The sequence below is a fragment of the Protopterus annectens genome, chromosome 10.part0 (assembly GCF_019279795.1).
Source record: "Protopterus annectens isolate FY-2018-M chromosome 10.part0, PAN1.0, whole genome shotgun sequence".
In the NCBI taxonomy this organism is placed as follows: Eukaryota; Metazoa; Chordata; order Ceratodontiformes; family Protopteridae; genus Protopterus; species Protopterus annectens.
Genome location: NC_056744.1, coordinates 629,227,121 through 629,243,333, shown reverse-complemented (window position 1 = coordinate 629,243,333; position 16,213 = coordinate 629,227,121). Strand labels below are relative to the sequence as shown.

General features: G+C 43.5%; 1 protein-coding gene across 1 annotated transcript in view; it reads right to left on the bottom strand.

The window, feature by feature from the left end:
• Nucleotides 1-16,213, bottom strand: part of TEX9 (testis expressed 9) — a 1,071,864-nt gene that overhangs the window by 153,379 nt on the left and 902,272 nt on the right. The window contains exon 9 of the mRNA XM_044085454.1: nt 2,452-2,625. Within this exon, the coding sequence (XP_043941389.1) occupies nt 2,452-2,625 (174 nt within the window). The remainder of the gene's footprint in view (nt 1-2,451; nt 2,626-16,213) is intronic.

Genomic DNA, 16,213 nt, shown 5'->3' with positions numbered 1-16,213 from the left:
TGTGGGATAAAATGAAAATGGTAAAATAGGGTAGAAATAAAAGAGAAAAAGATACAGTTAAGCTGTAAAAAAATTACTTACAGGGGCTGAAACGGTTAAAGTATTACAGAATAAGGAGCACCTCGCAGTGCAAGAACTGTATTACCCAAAAAGATAGGCAGATTCAGCCTTATCTAGAACCATTTCAATTGTAAACCATGATTATAATGTATTTATGATTGAACTAGCCAAATGAATAGCAAAGGCGTTGCAAAAATTGATAGATATGGATCATTGTAGTTAAGTGGAGGGAAAGCAAACATTTGACAACATTAATAGAACAATGGTGATCCACAAGGAAGCAGGAAATGTAAGAAACTACAGCTGCTGTTGGTGGGTCTTAATTCTGAAAAAAAAACATTTGACAGAGTAAGCTGGGAATTCATGAGTAGGGCAATGGAAGCATTTGGATTTTCTGATACAATAATAAGGTTAATTACAAGGATATATGAAGAGTCAGAGGCAAGAATTAAGTGGGAGGATTCTTCTCCAAAACTTTGTGTTTGAGCAGAGGAACCAGGCAGGGGTGTCCTCTTTTTCCCTTTGCTTTATATTTAGATCCACTGGCAAAGAAAATAAGGGACTCAGAAATTCAAGGATATAATTGGCATGGTAATTAAGAAAAGTTGGCTTTATTTGCAAATTATACTGTTTTGCAGTTGATAAATCCAGAAAATGATCCCTCTGTGTTGTGGAACATTTTGAGAGCGTTTCAAGATTTATCTTTATTCATTTTATATCTTGGAAAAAAAGTCTGTAGCCAGGAATTACGTACCTACCCATTAACTTAGTTCAGCAGTGCCCATATTTTATGGGGACATGATGGGATGAAGTATTTAGAAGCATGGATTTCAAAGGCTTCTGTTATGGCAGTAAACAAAAGATAATACAAAAAAAAATGAGAAACTGGAAGCTCTTTATTTATTGATAAGGATAGTAAGGTACAATCAGTGAACATCTTTCTATTCTCCTTTGTTCTATATACAGGCCAGGCATATTTTTATCAACCAGATGAAATATTGTGGACAATAATTAATAAAGAGTTAAAGAATTTATTTAGGAGGGAAAGAGGGTAAGAGTTAAATGGGTTAAGTTGATACTCCAAGTAGAATACAGTGGTTTAGGATTATCTGATTTGAAGGGATATTTTACAACTACACAGCTCATATACGTAACACAAGCAGGTTATAACTTAAAATAAAAGGGAATGATGGTGAAGTGTTGGGGGGTTCAAGAAATAAGGAGAAAGTGCGATTTTGGATACAGATTCTTAAGAAGAACAATATCCACCATACAAAATATATTCATGAAGTTGCAGAAAGTATTTTAAGAATTACATACCAATTATCCAGATACAGCTTTATTTTCTCTTTAGCACTCTGAAGTTGCACCTCTTCTTGTTCTCTGAGATTCCCCTTATTATGCAATACTCCAGCCTTTGGCATCCACTCTAAATAATTCTTGTTACTTCTTAATGTATCTTTTTCTTTTATTTCTACCCTATTGTTGAACTCCACTTTTATTTTATTCCACTCACTAGCTATAACTTCTGAGGAAATTCCTATCTTCCCTAATAATTCTTGAATCATTTCCATTACCCATTCCTTAAATTCCCGTATTTTTAACAGGTAAGTGGGAAGCACCAGTGTCTCATTTTTACTTCATCACCCTGCATTTTTATCTTAGCTGTTATTGACGCATGATCTGAAATAGTTACTGGATGTGTGTCAAAGCTTTCAGTTAAATGCACATGTCCCTATGAAATGTAATTTCAGTCTAGTCTAGCCCAGTTATTGTACCTTTGGAAATACCACATAAATTCTGTCAAGAGTTTCAACTACTGAACTGACATCTATACCAAATATTTTCATAAATTTATTCAGAAATCTACCCTCTTTTGTTATATTTTACCTTCTAGGTCTCCCCTCACTATTGGAAACAAAACTGAAGTATGGAACAGTTAACAAAATGAAGTGGTGGTTACACTGAAGATGGCAAAAAGCCCACAGCAGGTGGTTACAATGAAAAACAGAATGAACACAAGGACATGATATAGATGTTTCAATATCATGACAATTTAAGAGTCATTTCAGTGAACAGTGATGAGTACCTCAAATGTTTTGCTACCACAAGATCAGAGCAGCAGACTGCTTCAAATGAGCATGGGGAAGACTTGTAAGTTGAAGGGTTGGGAGGGTGGCCTAATGGTTAAGGTGTTTGACTTACAAACACAAGGTGCAGGGTTTGAGTCTCACACGGGATAATTGGCTAGGCTTAAAATGGCTCACAAGGGCAATTAGCCTAGTACTAATCTATGAACCTATGAAGTGACTACCTAAGATGGTACTTACATGTTTTCACTTTTCCTTCATGGTAGTAAAATGCTGAAAATGCTTACACCATATACAGTACCTTCTGTAAGGTAGTCATTTGCAGCTGTAATCCATTATTTTTCTTATTGGTCTCTTCTGACATGGCTTTATACTTTTCACTCTGTGTCTGTTGAAAAGAAGCTGTTCTCTGCAGTCTGCATCGTTCCTCTTCCAGATCTTTTATACGACTGTTTAGGTTTGCATTTTCATCATCCTAATAAAGAACAACTGAGCATTAATCCAAGCAATACAAAACAAATAAGCAGTCCTACCTGATTACTGAATCTCGTTAAGCCAGTACACTGCTTTATTAATATCTGTGAAAATATGTTTTAAATGTTCAAAAAGTAAGAAAAAACTTAATGAAAAAATGCAACACATTAGCCAGTACACTACTTTATTAATATATGTGAAAATATGTTTTAAATGTTCAAAAAGTAAGAAAAAATGCAACACATTATTTTTCCTACATTTTTTCCATAGTTGTTGTCAAACAATAGAGTACATGTTTCATTTATATATCAATATTTCCTCTTTTGTAAAGAAGCCTGAGGGAATAATTTTCAACAATTCAAACTGAGGAAAAACATATGCAGCTAAATATATCATAAGAGCTGACTAAGGAAGTTTGTTAAGAGTAAACTTTCAAATAAGACCAAGGTGGAAGACAGCCAGCTCCATGGTGCAGAGCAATAAATCTCTGACGACAGTCCAGGCAACCCAAGATTGAGTAATAGGTCAGGCACATGATAATGCCATCAAGAAAGGATTAGTATGAACTTCCTGGCAGGTAGGACGGAGGTTCCCAGATGGCATGCTGTTTCTCTGGGATAACAGGAGGCTTGTCATTAGCAGTAAGACAGGAATATGTAACTCACTTGCTGTCACCTCAGGCAAGAGCAATCACAAATGAGTGAAACCTCCTGAAAGCAAACAGCTTCAATAATAAAAAAAAAACTCACAAGAAAAACTCTTTTCAGTATGGGTCAACCCCATCCCTGCTAGTTATATATAACAAATCCTAGGTTGCACTAACATGGGGAAAGGGAAATCTCATGTACACTGGCAATTTGTCCTTCAAGGAAAAAACAACTGGCTGCATACTAGCAAATGGATAAGCAAGTGTAGATCACTAGTATTTTAAAATAAGCCTGGTTCCCAGTGAAACAGTGAAGAGAGGATGTGGGCTGTGGCTATCCAAGCCGGTGATAGCAGCCTTTGCTGCTTTATGTAAATAAAAATACAGCGTAAGTAAACTTATCTCAACAATAGATGTCTGAATGATCACTACTGCAGTAGCCTAAGCTATATAGGGGTTATACCCTGCATGGAATACAACAGCTTCCAAAGCTTAAGGGCACCTTCCAAGTTCCAAAACTGTTAGTTGGTTCTAGTTGAGCTGACTAAAAGTCAGGGTTGGTATCAGGCTTTTCACTGCTTTCATGCCAGCTGAGAGAAGAAGGACAAGCCCTGAGAAGATACTGCTAGGAAAAGAAAAATTACATGTTCACACCCTGGCAAAAAAAAAAAAAAATACATACAAAAATAAGGGGGATGGAGGGAGGGAGCAGCTAACTGTAGCAATGATTATTCAAATGTGTACTGTTTTGGTAATTTTACTTACATAACTGTATCATGTTCATCATTATGATGACTGCTGCAGTAGCCTAAGCTATATGGGTAGATTACCATAGCTTAAAGGGGAGGTGGAATGGGAAGGGCCCAGGAGCCCTTGGGGAATGGTCCTAGTAAAGTCTGTCTAAAACATGGAAAAGTACAGTTGTGTAAGAACTTACCTTAGTTAATGTCCTACTGATCACTGTTGCACTATTCATAACAGATGGGTCTTCATTACTAACATCTGGCCAGGGTACCAAAGCTTTACATTCCTGAGGGTGTATGTCCGATGTACGCAGAAGATCCTCAGACCATCTCCAAGCCAATGACCTGAAGACAACTGAGAGAAGGAAACTAAGTAAGTTGAGGGGAAGGAAGGAGGAAATGAATACTGCAACAGTGATCAGTTTGGCATTTACTGTTATTGTAAGTTCTTACACAACTGTACTATGTCCTAACTGAAATCACTGTTGCAGTATTCATAACAGATGGGTGATTCTCAGAGTTAAAGGAAGAAGAGACAGGAGAGAAGAGAAAAGTGGGGTGGATGGCTAGAGTGAAGAGGAGCTGTCTAGGAGACCAGAGAGGACTAATATAGCAAAGGCAGCCTTAGATCTGGAGAAGGCAACAATTTTGTAGTGCTTGGTGAAGGTGTTCACAGAGGACTAAGTGGCAGCTTCCAAGATGGGCGTGGCATCAACACCCTTGTGGAAGGCACTTGAAGAGGCAGCTGCCCAAGTGGAACGTGCTTTAGGGCAAGAAGGCAAAAAATTACTATGTTGTAAGAAGCAGAAAGAGATGACCTTCAATATCCAGGATGCAATAGTTTGCTATATGACTGGCTGACCCAGCCTGGCATCCATAAAGGAAACAAATAATTGGTCAATTTTTCTGATAGTCTTTGTTTTGTCCAAACAGAACCTAAGCTACCTGTGAATGTCTAGAGAGTGTAAGATTCTTTCTCCCTTATTCTGAGAGCTGGAAAAGAGAGTAGGTATGTGAATAGCTTGATCAAGGAGCAGTTCATTCACTACCTTAGGCATGAAAGAAGGACTCGTCCTAAGTGTCACCCTGTCCCTTTGGAAAATAAGAAAGGGAGAAGTAACCATGAGTGCCTGGAGTTCAGACACTCTTTGATTAGAGGTTTGAGCCTTTGGAAATACAGTTTTCCACAGATGCGTCTGGCTCAAAAGGGGGGATAGAGTAAACTTTGTCAGAACAAAATTAAGACCTCATGGTGGAATAATTGGTTTTCTTGGAGGCTTAAGGTGCAAGACTCCTTTCAGGAAGAGCTTGACCTCTGTCCTGGAAATGACAGGAGGATCAAGAGGCAAACAGGCATTGATGGCTGACAAACTGGCTTTAATGGATGAGTAGGCCAAACTAAAATGCAGAAGCTCACAGAGATATTTGAAGAACAATGGGGACCTCAGATAAAAGTAGTTCCAGTCTGTGTCTGCTGCACCAAAGAGAGAATCTTTTTTCCACTTGGCTGTATATGATTTTCTGGTAGTAAGTTGATTTCTGCCTTCCTGTAAAACCTGCACCAGATCCTCTGAAAACAAGTGTCTTTTCATGATCAGAACCCAATAATCCATGGAGATGAGATTGAGAGAGGTTAGGTTGACATGTAGAAACCAACCTTTGTGTTGGGTGAATAGGTCTGGTTGTATCTGAAATTTTCAGTAGTTTCCCTTTGACAGATGGAATAGGATGAGAAACCAATGCTGCCTTGACCAGAAGCAGCTGTTCTGGAGCGTCCTTTTGGATTTTCAGTAGGACCGTTGGAATAAGTGGCGGGGGCGCTGTAAATATATAGGAACCTCCCTGTTCACTGGAAGGAGAAGGTGTTTGTCTTCCAGGCTAAAGGAGATGGGGTCAGAGTACAGAACAGAGGGAGATGGTAATGTTCTGAAGATGCAAAGAGGTGTATCTGTGGTCTGCCCCACTGGTGTATGACTGCTTTGAAAACCCATCTGTTTAGGGTCCATTTGTGGGGGTCCATGAGGCCCCTTCTTAATCCACCAACACATTCTCTAGAGAGAGAGAATATAAGCTGCTGTGAGGGTCATGGTCAACTAAGTGGCCAGCTGTGAAACCTTCTGTGCCAACCTGCAGGAGAGTGAAGCTGTGAGGAGTAGTCCAGAGAATGAGTCTAAAGAGTGCTTTTGTGGTGTGGCTTGAGTTAGCGTGGTCACAAAAGAAGGGGGCTCCAGGGCCATGACAATTTTAAATATGCCCTGAGAGAAATCAATTCATTCTTTTCCTCTGGAAGATGTAGGAGACATCACATGCTTGTTTTTTGTTTTTCTTTAAGGGAGTGATGTCTGCCTGTATGAGTGTTGGAGGTTCAGAGTCTTGTCTCATTTCAGTCAGCATACCAGGAGCCTCTTCTCATACAAGCATCTGAGGGATTCTCTTCAGGCCCTCTGAGATACAAGAAATGGTTTGTCCAAGGTATCTACAGTTTGCAAGGCTTCAGGGGCATACTGGCCTCTAATGGGGTTTCTGTATCGGATGCCTGAGAGGCAATCTCTTTTATACTCTGAGTTTGACCCCCCCCCCCTCAGTGGGTACATCTGACTCAGAGATGTTGGACTGTGAATCATTTTGGTGTCTCCTTTGTTTCTTCTTAGGGGAGGGGTGATGTCAGAGGACGGGGAGCCCGCCATCTTAGATTGAGCTAAGTGTTTCAATTGCTAAGTTTCAAGGAAGGTATTAAGAGTGGAAAGTCTCAATCTGAGGGTCTTAGGGACAAACAACTGACAGACAGAGCAGGATTTGTAGTCGTGCTCTGGGCCTAGGCACAAAAAAACATTTAGTGTACAAGGTCTTGTATGGAATCTGCCTACCACATTCGCACTTACCCCTCCTAGGTAACATATAACAAATTTAAAGCACAGTAAGAAATAAGAAAGGAAGGTTCCCCAATGGGGCACTTATATGACAACTGTCAAGCAAAGCACTGTACCAATGATCAAATATGGATAAATCCAATGGATGCAAGACCTGCATTCAGGCTGGTAATGAGAAAGTTTGAGGATCTCATGCATATGTCTGCGTTTATAGCCTGACACACATGAACTGAGGTCACAAGTCAGATGTACACCCTCTGGAACATAAAGCTTTGGTATCCCAGCCATTATTAATACTGCAGCTGTGATCTCAGGACATTCTAGTTTATAGTATTTTGTAAAATGTATGCACAGAGGGCCAAGTTGCATCATCTAAATAACTTTCTAGAGTCCAACCCTTTCCAAAAAAAAGGAGCCAAAGCCTTGATAGAGTGTGCCTGCCTAGAATAGTTTTGTTGTGGTGATAGCAACAAAAGGTAATAGCCTAAGATAACCATTTGAAATTAGTCTGCTTTGATACAGGTTGTACCTTCTTACAATCACAAGAAGTGAACAGCTGCTAAGTTCTGAAAGACTTTGTTCTGTCAAGATAGTACCCGAGTTGTTTGTGGACATCCAAGGCATGAAGCATCCTTTCTCCCTCATTTTTAGGTTCTGGAAAGAAGACAAGGAAATGGATAGATTGGCTTAAAGTAAGCTTATCTCCATGTAAAATGAGATAAGTTGACCCTAGCAGCTTTTAAATTAGACACTCTTCTTACAGAAGTCAAAGCAATGAGGTAAACTGTTTTCCATGTTAAGAACCTCAAGTCAGTCTTATGAGTTATTACAAATGGTGCAAGTGTTAGCTTCTCTAACAGAAAATTAATATCTCAAGGAGAATCCACTGGTTTTCTGGGAGGTTTCTTCTGCAAAACCATTTTAAAAACATTTTCACATGAGAATGCATTGAAAGTGAGGGATCTATAAGCAGAAATGCAGAACAGGCCATAGGACTGTAACTCTAAGAAATATTGTAACACAAGAGAAACACTAGCCCTGAATGGATGTTGGCACCAACTAAAAAGCCTTTTCCATGTGCTATTATATGATTTTCTGGAAGCATGTTTTCTTGTCTCCATTAATTTCTGCTGCATGTCCTCAATAAACAGGTGCCTAAAAAGTATTAATGCCCTATCATCCAGGCAATCGGTTACAGTTGTTTAGGGTCAGGATGTATCACACACCTCAAATCTTGTGTGAGTAAATCCAGTCTGTGAAGAAGTTTGTGGTATTTGCTCCTGGTCTGTTCCTAATGAAGGAAGAACCACTGTTGCCTGGGTTAGGAAGAAGTCACCACAATGATCTTTGGAAAGTTCCGAATTTCCAGAAGTGCCTTGCAAATCAGTGGAAAGGCATACAGGAATATTTCTGACCAAGTAAAGGAAAAACATCTGTCTTCCAGACTCCTTGCATGGAGTCCTGGAGCAGAATCTTGCCAGCTGATTGTTCAGAAAGGAAGTAAATAAATCTACTTTAGGAACTCCCCACGGGTAGATACATTTTGGAAGACCCCTTGATCTAGTTTCCATTTGTGAGGGTCTGTCCTTGTCCTGCTCAGCTCGTCTGTCACACAATTTTGTTCCAAGAGGCTGTGAGATGCCTGTAGAGTGAGACTGTGCTATCTCAAGATAACATGGTTAATCTGCATAGGGATTACAACCTAGTTCTTCCCTGTGGTATTGTCTGTAACAACCTAAAGAGGTCCTGGATACCAAGCATCTTTTTATATTTATGTGTTTTCATCTGTCCTTAGTGTCCAACACATCTTGAACTTTTATCTCCCCTGAAACTGCTTCCCAAGCAAAGTCTACGATTCTATAGTGACTGATTCTAACAAAACCCAGTAGTGACATTTGAAAAAATAAAGGATGTTGGTGCTGGGACCAAAGAGACTTCAGATATTATTGTATCTTTCTCATGTGGATTCTTGCCAGGAGTATCATGAGAACTATAGATGTCATAAGATCCAAAATCATGGGGTATTTCCTCGCAGTTACCAAAGTCAGAGTTGAAAACCTTAGAAACAGATCTAGATATAACTCAATTTTTTTCCTGTGGAAGAAAAGCTCTTTAACCTGAGGTGTCTAGCATGCAACCTCCAGGAGCACAGTCCTGGGTGAAGAAGTGAAAAAAGACTTTTGAATGTTTTCTTGGAATACCAGTTTGTGTAAGAGGGACTCCTGGCACTTTCAAAAAGACTATGCAAAGATAAGCAAGCCATCTAACTATGGAAACACGTGGATACCCTGTAGTCTGCAATGGTCTGTAAATGGAGGTAGACACTTTGTGAACACTCTTCAGTGCAGTGGATAGTCCAAAAGATAAGGCAGAGAACAGATAAGATAAGAAGCGCTTGTGGTCTGCATAAATAGGGATGTGATGATAAGAATATTTTATAGTTAGTGTGGACAGGAAATTTATATGAGGAAAAAGATGTAGTAGGTTGTGAAGTGACAGCATTTTGAACTTGGGCACTACCACAAACAGGTTTAAGAAGAATGATCCAGAACTGTTTCCAACCATTTTCTTTCTTTAGCACTACAAACATCCTTGAATAAAAACCTTTCTCAACCTGGGAAGGAGGAACTAGTTCTATCACTCCCTGAGACAGCATGTGTTGAAGGACAGGAGAAAACAGAGGAGTCTCTTCTAGTGGGTGAGGAACTATGCCTTGGAAAGAGTGGATTTCCTCCCACTGCCATCTGTAACCTTGAAGAAGGATCTTCAGAACCCATTAGTTTGAATCTATCTGTTGCCAAAGAGAAAAGTGGAGATTTCAATTTTCTGGAAGAGAAAAGGGGCTGCCAGGGAGGGAGGGGGCAAGGTCCCTTAAATAGTCATTTTGACTTGTATTGTCTTTGGTTTTGAGGGGTTCCTGTATTCTTTTCAGACTAACACCCCCATTTCTTCTTTAAAAAAAGAAGTTCTGTACTCACCATAATCTTCCATCTGAGTTGTTGCTCTTCATTTGTCTTCAAATTGTGGGAACAGGGATCCAGCACAGATCCGACTTGGCCGCATTTCTCCAGCATCGGATCCCAGCTCCAAGCTCTTCCCCTACCCATAATGCCCATCTCCTTCCTCCCTTCAGATTGAGTTTGCTGCCCACCATAGCAACCCAACCTAACACAATGTCTTACCCCTTGGCACAATAACCCAGATAGTACCATAAGGAATGACCATTTATGCCAAAGAAAAGGCCATGTCTTTTCTAGCCAGACCACCACACAGCCCATATAAGGCAGGGGGGAAGGAGGGAGGGACGGTTGAAGACAAATGAAGAGCAACAGCTTGTTATGGTGAGTACATAACTTCTTTATCTGAAGTTGTCTTCATTTGCTCTTCAACCTGTGGGACAGAGTCCCCAGCTACCAAACACCTGGGAGGCCCTCATGGAAGGATATTCCGTAACATGGCGGAGCCAAAGGATGCCCTACTTCTGGAGAGAAGATTCAACTTGTAATGGGAGATGAAAGTATGTGAAGATATCCAGGTAGCCGTAGAGCAAATGTCATCCAAGGAAACTATGGACCAAAAAGCAGCTGAAGTAGTCATAGACCTAATAAAATGCGCCTTAACATGACCTGGCAGAGGCACTCCTTTGGCTGAATACGCCAAGAGTATAAGCTGAGAAATCCAATGAGCAATGATGACCTTTGATACAGGTTTCCCTAATAAAGGCTTACAATAGGAAACAAAAAGTTGATTGGACTTGCGGAAGGCCTTTGTTCTATGTAAGTAAAAATACAATTGCCTATCAACATCCAGCAGGTGCAATTTATACTCTCCCTTATTCTGAAAGTTTGGAAAGAAGACAGGGAGGTTGATAGCCTGGTTGATGTTTGATTCTGAGGCCACTTTAGGCAGAAAGGAAGGATTTGTGTACAAAGATACCCTGTCTTTATGGAAGATCATGTAAGGGGGCTTAATTGATAAGGCCTGAAGCTCCAACACTCTTTTAACTAATGTAATAGCAATCAGGAAGGCTGTCTTCCAAGAAAGGATCTGTAGAGCTACTGAAACAGTGGGTTCACAGGAGGAAGAAACTTAGGCTTGAAGGACAAAAGTAAGGTCCCAAGGAGGCATACGGTCCTTGATCGGTGGCCTAAGAAGAAAAGTACCCTTCAGAAAAGCTTTACAGAGCTTAAAAGAGGCTAAAGAAGCTGAATTATCCCCTATGTGGAAATTAGAAATAGCCGCCAGCTGAACTTTAACCAAAATAACAGGAACCGGAGCAGTGAAGGGATCCAAATCTCATTGAGATGCCCAAATTGAGAAATGCTTCTACTTACTCAAATAAACTTTCCTCGTGGGAGATCTATGAGCCGTTACCAAAATCTTCTGAACTGAAGATAGCCAGGGAGTCCTAACTATCATGGGAACTGGAGAAACCAAGCAGTGAGCTTCAGACTGGCCAGATCTGGATGTGGAATCCCTGAGAGATGTGAAATCAGATCTGGAACCAAATCCAATGTCCAGAGAGGACACACTACATGAGACCACAGAGAAGGAAACCATACCTGACGAGGCCAGAAGGGTTCAATGAGGATGACTGAGCTCCCCAACCGTTGTGCTTTCTGAATGAGTTTTAGTATCAGGGGAAATGGAAGATAGACATAGAGACATAGAGAAGACTGGAGGGCCTAGCATGGACTAGGAGCGTCTCTGGGGGACTCCCCCGGGGGGGGGGGTTCAGAGTGAAAAACTTGCTGCACTTCGCACTGGAAGGAGTGGCAAAGTGATTGTAGCAAGGCTGACCCCACTTTAGACAGATCTGTTTTGCTACTGAAGGATTCAGAGACCACTCATAAGGCATCAGGATATACCTGCTGAGCCTGTCCGCTAGAATACTGAACCTCCCCAGAATGTGTGTTGCCACCAGGAAATGGCCGGTGGAGATCACCCACTCCCACAATCTCATGGCTTTGTGGCAAAGGGGATAAGACCTCATTCCCCCCTGTTTGTTGATATACCATACTACTGACATACTGTCTCTCTGGATGGCAATCGTCCCTAGGGGAAGATGGGCATGACAAGCTTGTAACACCAATAGCACCGCCCTCATCTCCAGGATGTTGATATGCAACTGGGTGTCCAGGGAAGATGACGTACCTTGAACTGTCCTTCCCAAGTAATGCCCCCCCCCCCACCTAAGTAGAGAAGCATCCATGGTCACTGTGGTCAGAAGAGTAGGAAGAATAAACAGGCGACTGCGAAGAAGATCTGGGGACTGAATCCACCAGAGAAGAGAATCTGTGCATGCTTGCGATAGATGAACAGAATGTGACAGTGGCAGATCTAGAAATGACCACTGGATCACCAGAGTCCATTGGAGCACTTTCATGTGTAACCGAGCTGTGGGAACAAGGGTGATCATGGCTGCCATGAACCCCAATACCCTTAAAACAAACTCTGCTGGAGGAGATGGAACTTGAAGACTGTGGAAGACATGAAGTTTGAGAGACTGAAGTCTGTCGGGTGTCAGGAAAACCTTGGGCTGAATGATGCCCAACCGAGCTCCAATGCAGTCCAGAACTTGAACCGGTTCTAACAGGGATTTGTTGAGATTTATCGTGATGCCCAACTGCTGGGCAGTTAGGATATGGAAATACTTGGCTTGGCAGAGTCGATGCCTGGAGGGGGTAGAAAGCAGCCAATCGTCCAGGTAGGGAAAGACCTGGAAGCCCTGCAGCCACAGGTGAGCTGCTACCACCACCATCACTTTGGTGTACACCCTGGGGGCTGTGGTGAGACCAAAGGGTAGCACTTTGAATTGGTAATGAATGGTCCCCAGCTGGAAGCTGAGAAACTTCCGAGAGTGTATGTCCATTTTGATGTGATAGTATGTGTCTTGAAGGTCTACTGAGCACATCCAGTTGTTCTGCAGGAAGGGCAGGATAGATTGGAGTCTGACCATCTGGAATTTCGTCTTGGCAACTGACAGGTTCAGGGTAGAGAGATCCAGAATTGGCCTCAAGTCCCTTGTTTTCTTTAGCACTAAAAAGAACCTGGAATAGATGCCTAATCTGGACTGATTGGGGGGGGCAGGCTGGATGACTTGTTTTTCTAGCATCTTGGAAATTTCCTGAGTTTCTGCCTCCGTTCGCATGGGTGGAACATCTGGGAGGTATTTGGCCAGAACTGGGTTTTGAAGGAAGGGGACTGAATATCTTCTGCATATGATTCGTAACACCCATTGATCGTCTGTGATTTGACTCCCAGGCTGTTGCATGTAGCGAGAGTCGACCTCCGACTGCCTCCAGAGACGAGCCTCCAAGCAACCCTTCAGGGCTGCTGCATGGGCCTGTCCACGAACGAATCCTGAGACCCTTGGTTTCTCAGGCCCCCTCTGCCGTGAGGGTATCATCTGTCGAATCCCTGTCTGCCTCTGGGGGAATGCGAGTCCCAGGCATCCTGGGAATAACCCTGAGACTTCCAGAACCACATCTTCTTCGCTCCCTGCTGATTCCTGGAGAAGGATTGTTCAGGTGTTAAGAAGCGGATTCCAACAGCAGACAGAATCTTCCCATCCTTCTGGCTCTGGATCAGTGTGTTGCACACCATCTTTCCAGACAAAGTGGAACCATAGTATGGGGCATTTGTAAATGACACCTTGAAGGGCTCCGAGAAGGTACAAAGTCGGAGCCAGGTGTGATGCCTGATGACAACGCCTGCTCTGGTAGCTCTGGCGGTGTCCTCAGTAGCATGACAGAGAAACCATATAGAGATATTGGCAATGGAAATGTGGGAGGCCATTCAAGAGGAGAAAACCTTCCTATCCTCTGCTAACATGGACCCTAGGGTACTCACGGCGACTTCCTTCACTAGATCTTGCTGAAGCCTAATAACATGTGCCATGTAGTTCAGCGCACATACAGAGAACATTGCTGAAGCGTAGGCCCACTTCCCAAAATAGTTCAAGGTCCTAGACTCTCGGTCCAGTGGGTGGACCGCAGACTCTCCTGTATGAGCTCCTTCTTGGCAGCTGCCTCCACCACCATGGCATCGACAGGGGGTGCCTTTGACCAGTGTGGTTTATCGGTAGATTCATAGGTTAGTACCATAGTATGGGGCATTTGTAAATGACACCTTGAAGGGCTCTGAGAAGGTACAAAGTTGGAGCCAGGTGTGATGCCTGATGACAACGCCTGCTCCGGTAGCTCTGGCGGTGTCCTCAGTAGCATGACAGAGAAGCCACATAGAGATATTGGCAATAGAAATGTGGGAGGCCATTCAAGAGGGGAAAACCTTCCTATCCTCTGCTAACATGGACCCTAGGGTAGACACGGCGATCTCCTTCACTAGGTCTTGCTGAAGCCTAATAACATGTGCCATGTAGTTCAGCGCACGTACAGAGAACATTGCCGAAGCATAGGCCCACTTCCCAGAATGGATCAAGGTCCTAGACTCTCGGTCCAGTGGGTGGACCGCAGACTCTCCTGTATGAGCTCCTTCTTGGCGGCTGCCGCCACCACCATGGCATCGACAGGGGGTCCCTTTGACCAGTGTGGTTTATCAGTAGATTCATAGGTTAGTACTAAGCTAACTGCCCTTGTGAGTCATTTTAAGCCTAGCCACTTATCCATTGTGAGACTCAAACCCTGCACCTTGTGTTTGTAAGGCAAACACCTTAACCATTAGGCCACCCTCCCAACCAAATAAACTGCCTCTGCAAAGCTCAAACCCAGGACCCTGCACTCCATACAAAAAGTGATTTACCAGTAAACCATGGCAGATATTGGTGCTGAGGACCTTATCAGGGTACTTGGGGATAGGATCTACCATGTCGGACTCCTTCCACACACAAAATGTAACAAAACCCACCAGACGATCTGCGTGAGGTGACACCCAGGAAGTAGAGGGTCCTGCTCCAACTGTCTCCAGGAACACCGACTCGTCAAGGTTGGGTTTTTGGACAGGCCACCCCCCCCCCCATGCTGCTGCAGGATCTCCATGATGTCTCCAAATGAAACATCCTCTTCCTCCAAGTCAGTGTCCTCCATGAGAAACTCCGGTGGGCAGTCTAAGTGCCTCCTTTTAAATGTGCGTTTTTGAGGAACCTCCTCAGAAGGGGTCTCTGGGGAGGACTCGAAAACATCCAACTGTTCCTGTGTGGGAACTCCCCGGGGCAGAGAGGCAGCAGGCTGTCCCTAGGGTGGCAAGATGGTGGAATCCGGACCAGAAACAGAGGAAGCCAGGATGGATTCTGAAGACGAGATCGTCAAGGGTCTTGATGGGATCAAGAGAACCCTCTCCACCACGTCAAAGGCAGAAGGAGGATAAACCCTCTGAGCTGGGGCTATGATCGGGTCCATAATCCTCTGGATCAACAGGGGAGCTGGAGCTGAATCATCAGGCACCGAGACTCTGATTGGAAGGCTCTGCTCAGAAAAACTAGGGGACAAAACCACCCCCTCAGATCCGGCACTGAGGCTACGGCTCCGAGACCTGGACGGCTCCAAGCTCGTCAGAGCCGACCTGCTCAAGCCAATGGTCAGCATCGAGGTACCAGTACCATAGGCGCTGACCCCTCAACACCTGAGGATTCCAAAACCGAGGGTCAGATCGGAGAAAGAGTGATAGAGCTGAGGGTGGACTGAATGCCCCCTGCTCTGGAGGAAGAGGGGGCAGGCAAGACTCCCATCTGTAACTGAGTGCAGATGAATCCCTGCATCATCCTGTCCACCTTGGCTTTGGAAAGGCTGTGGATAGATCTGGAAGAAGAGGCCACCAATACTGGCCTAGAGAGGTGATGAGGTGACGCCGATACTGGGGAACGACTCCGAGGCACCTCTGGCTCTGGGGAAAAAAAGGAGAATGGAGTCGGGGATAGTCAGTGCTAGGAGCTGAACGGAGCTTAGCTGGTGGGTCAGCTGAGGAAGAGAGTCAGGAGATCACTTCCTTGGCCTGTCTCAGTGCTTGCACTTCTCTCTGTCCCCGGTCCTCTTAGTTGGAGGTTGAGTCCCAGAGGCTGGGGCAGAGACAGAAGCAGAAGGGGTAGCCTGGACCCCTGTAGTAGGTGGAGGGAGAAAGCCCTTGAGTATACGTTTATTCCTCCTGTCAATCAATGCACGGGCATTAAACCCCGCACAGATAGAACAGGAGGAAACGAGATGAGGGTCCCCTAAGCAAGCAACACAGCTGGGGAAAGCTTATGGCCACACTCTGTGGACTTATGGAAATCTGGTTTGGGTGTCTCTGACATTTTTTGTAAGAGAGGAGGGTGTCCAAACAGAAAATACACCTCATGCACACACACACTTAGAGATAGGACAATGAAAGCGAGAG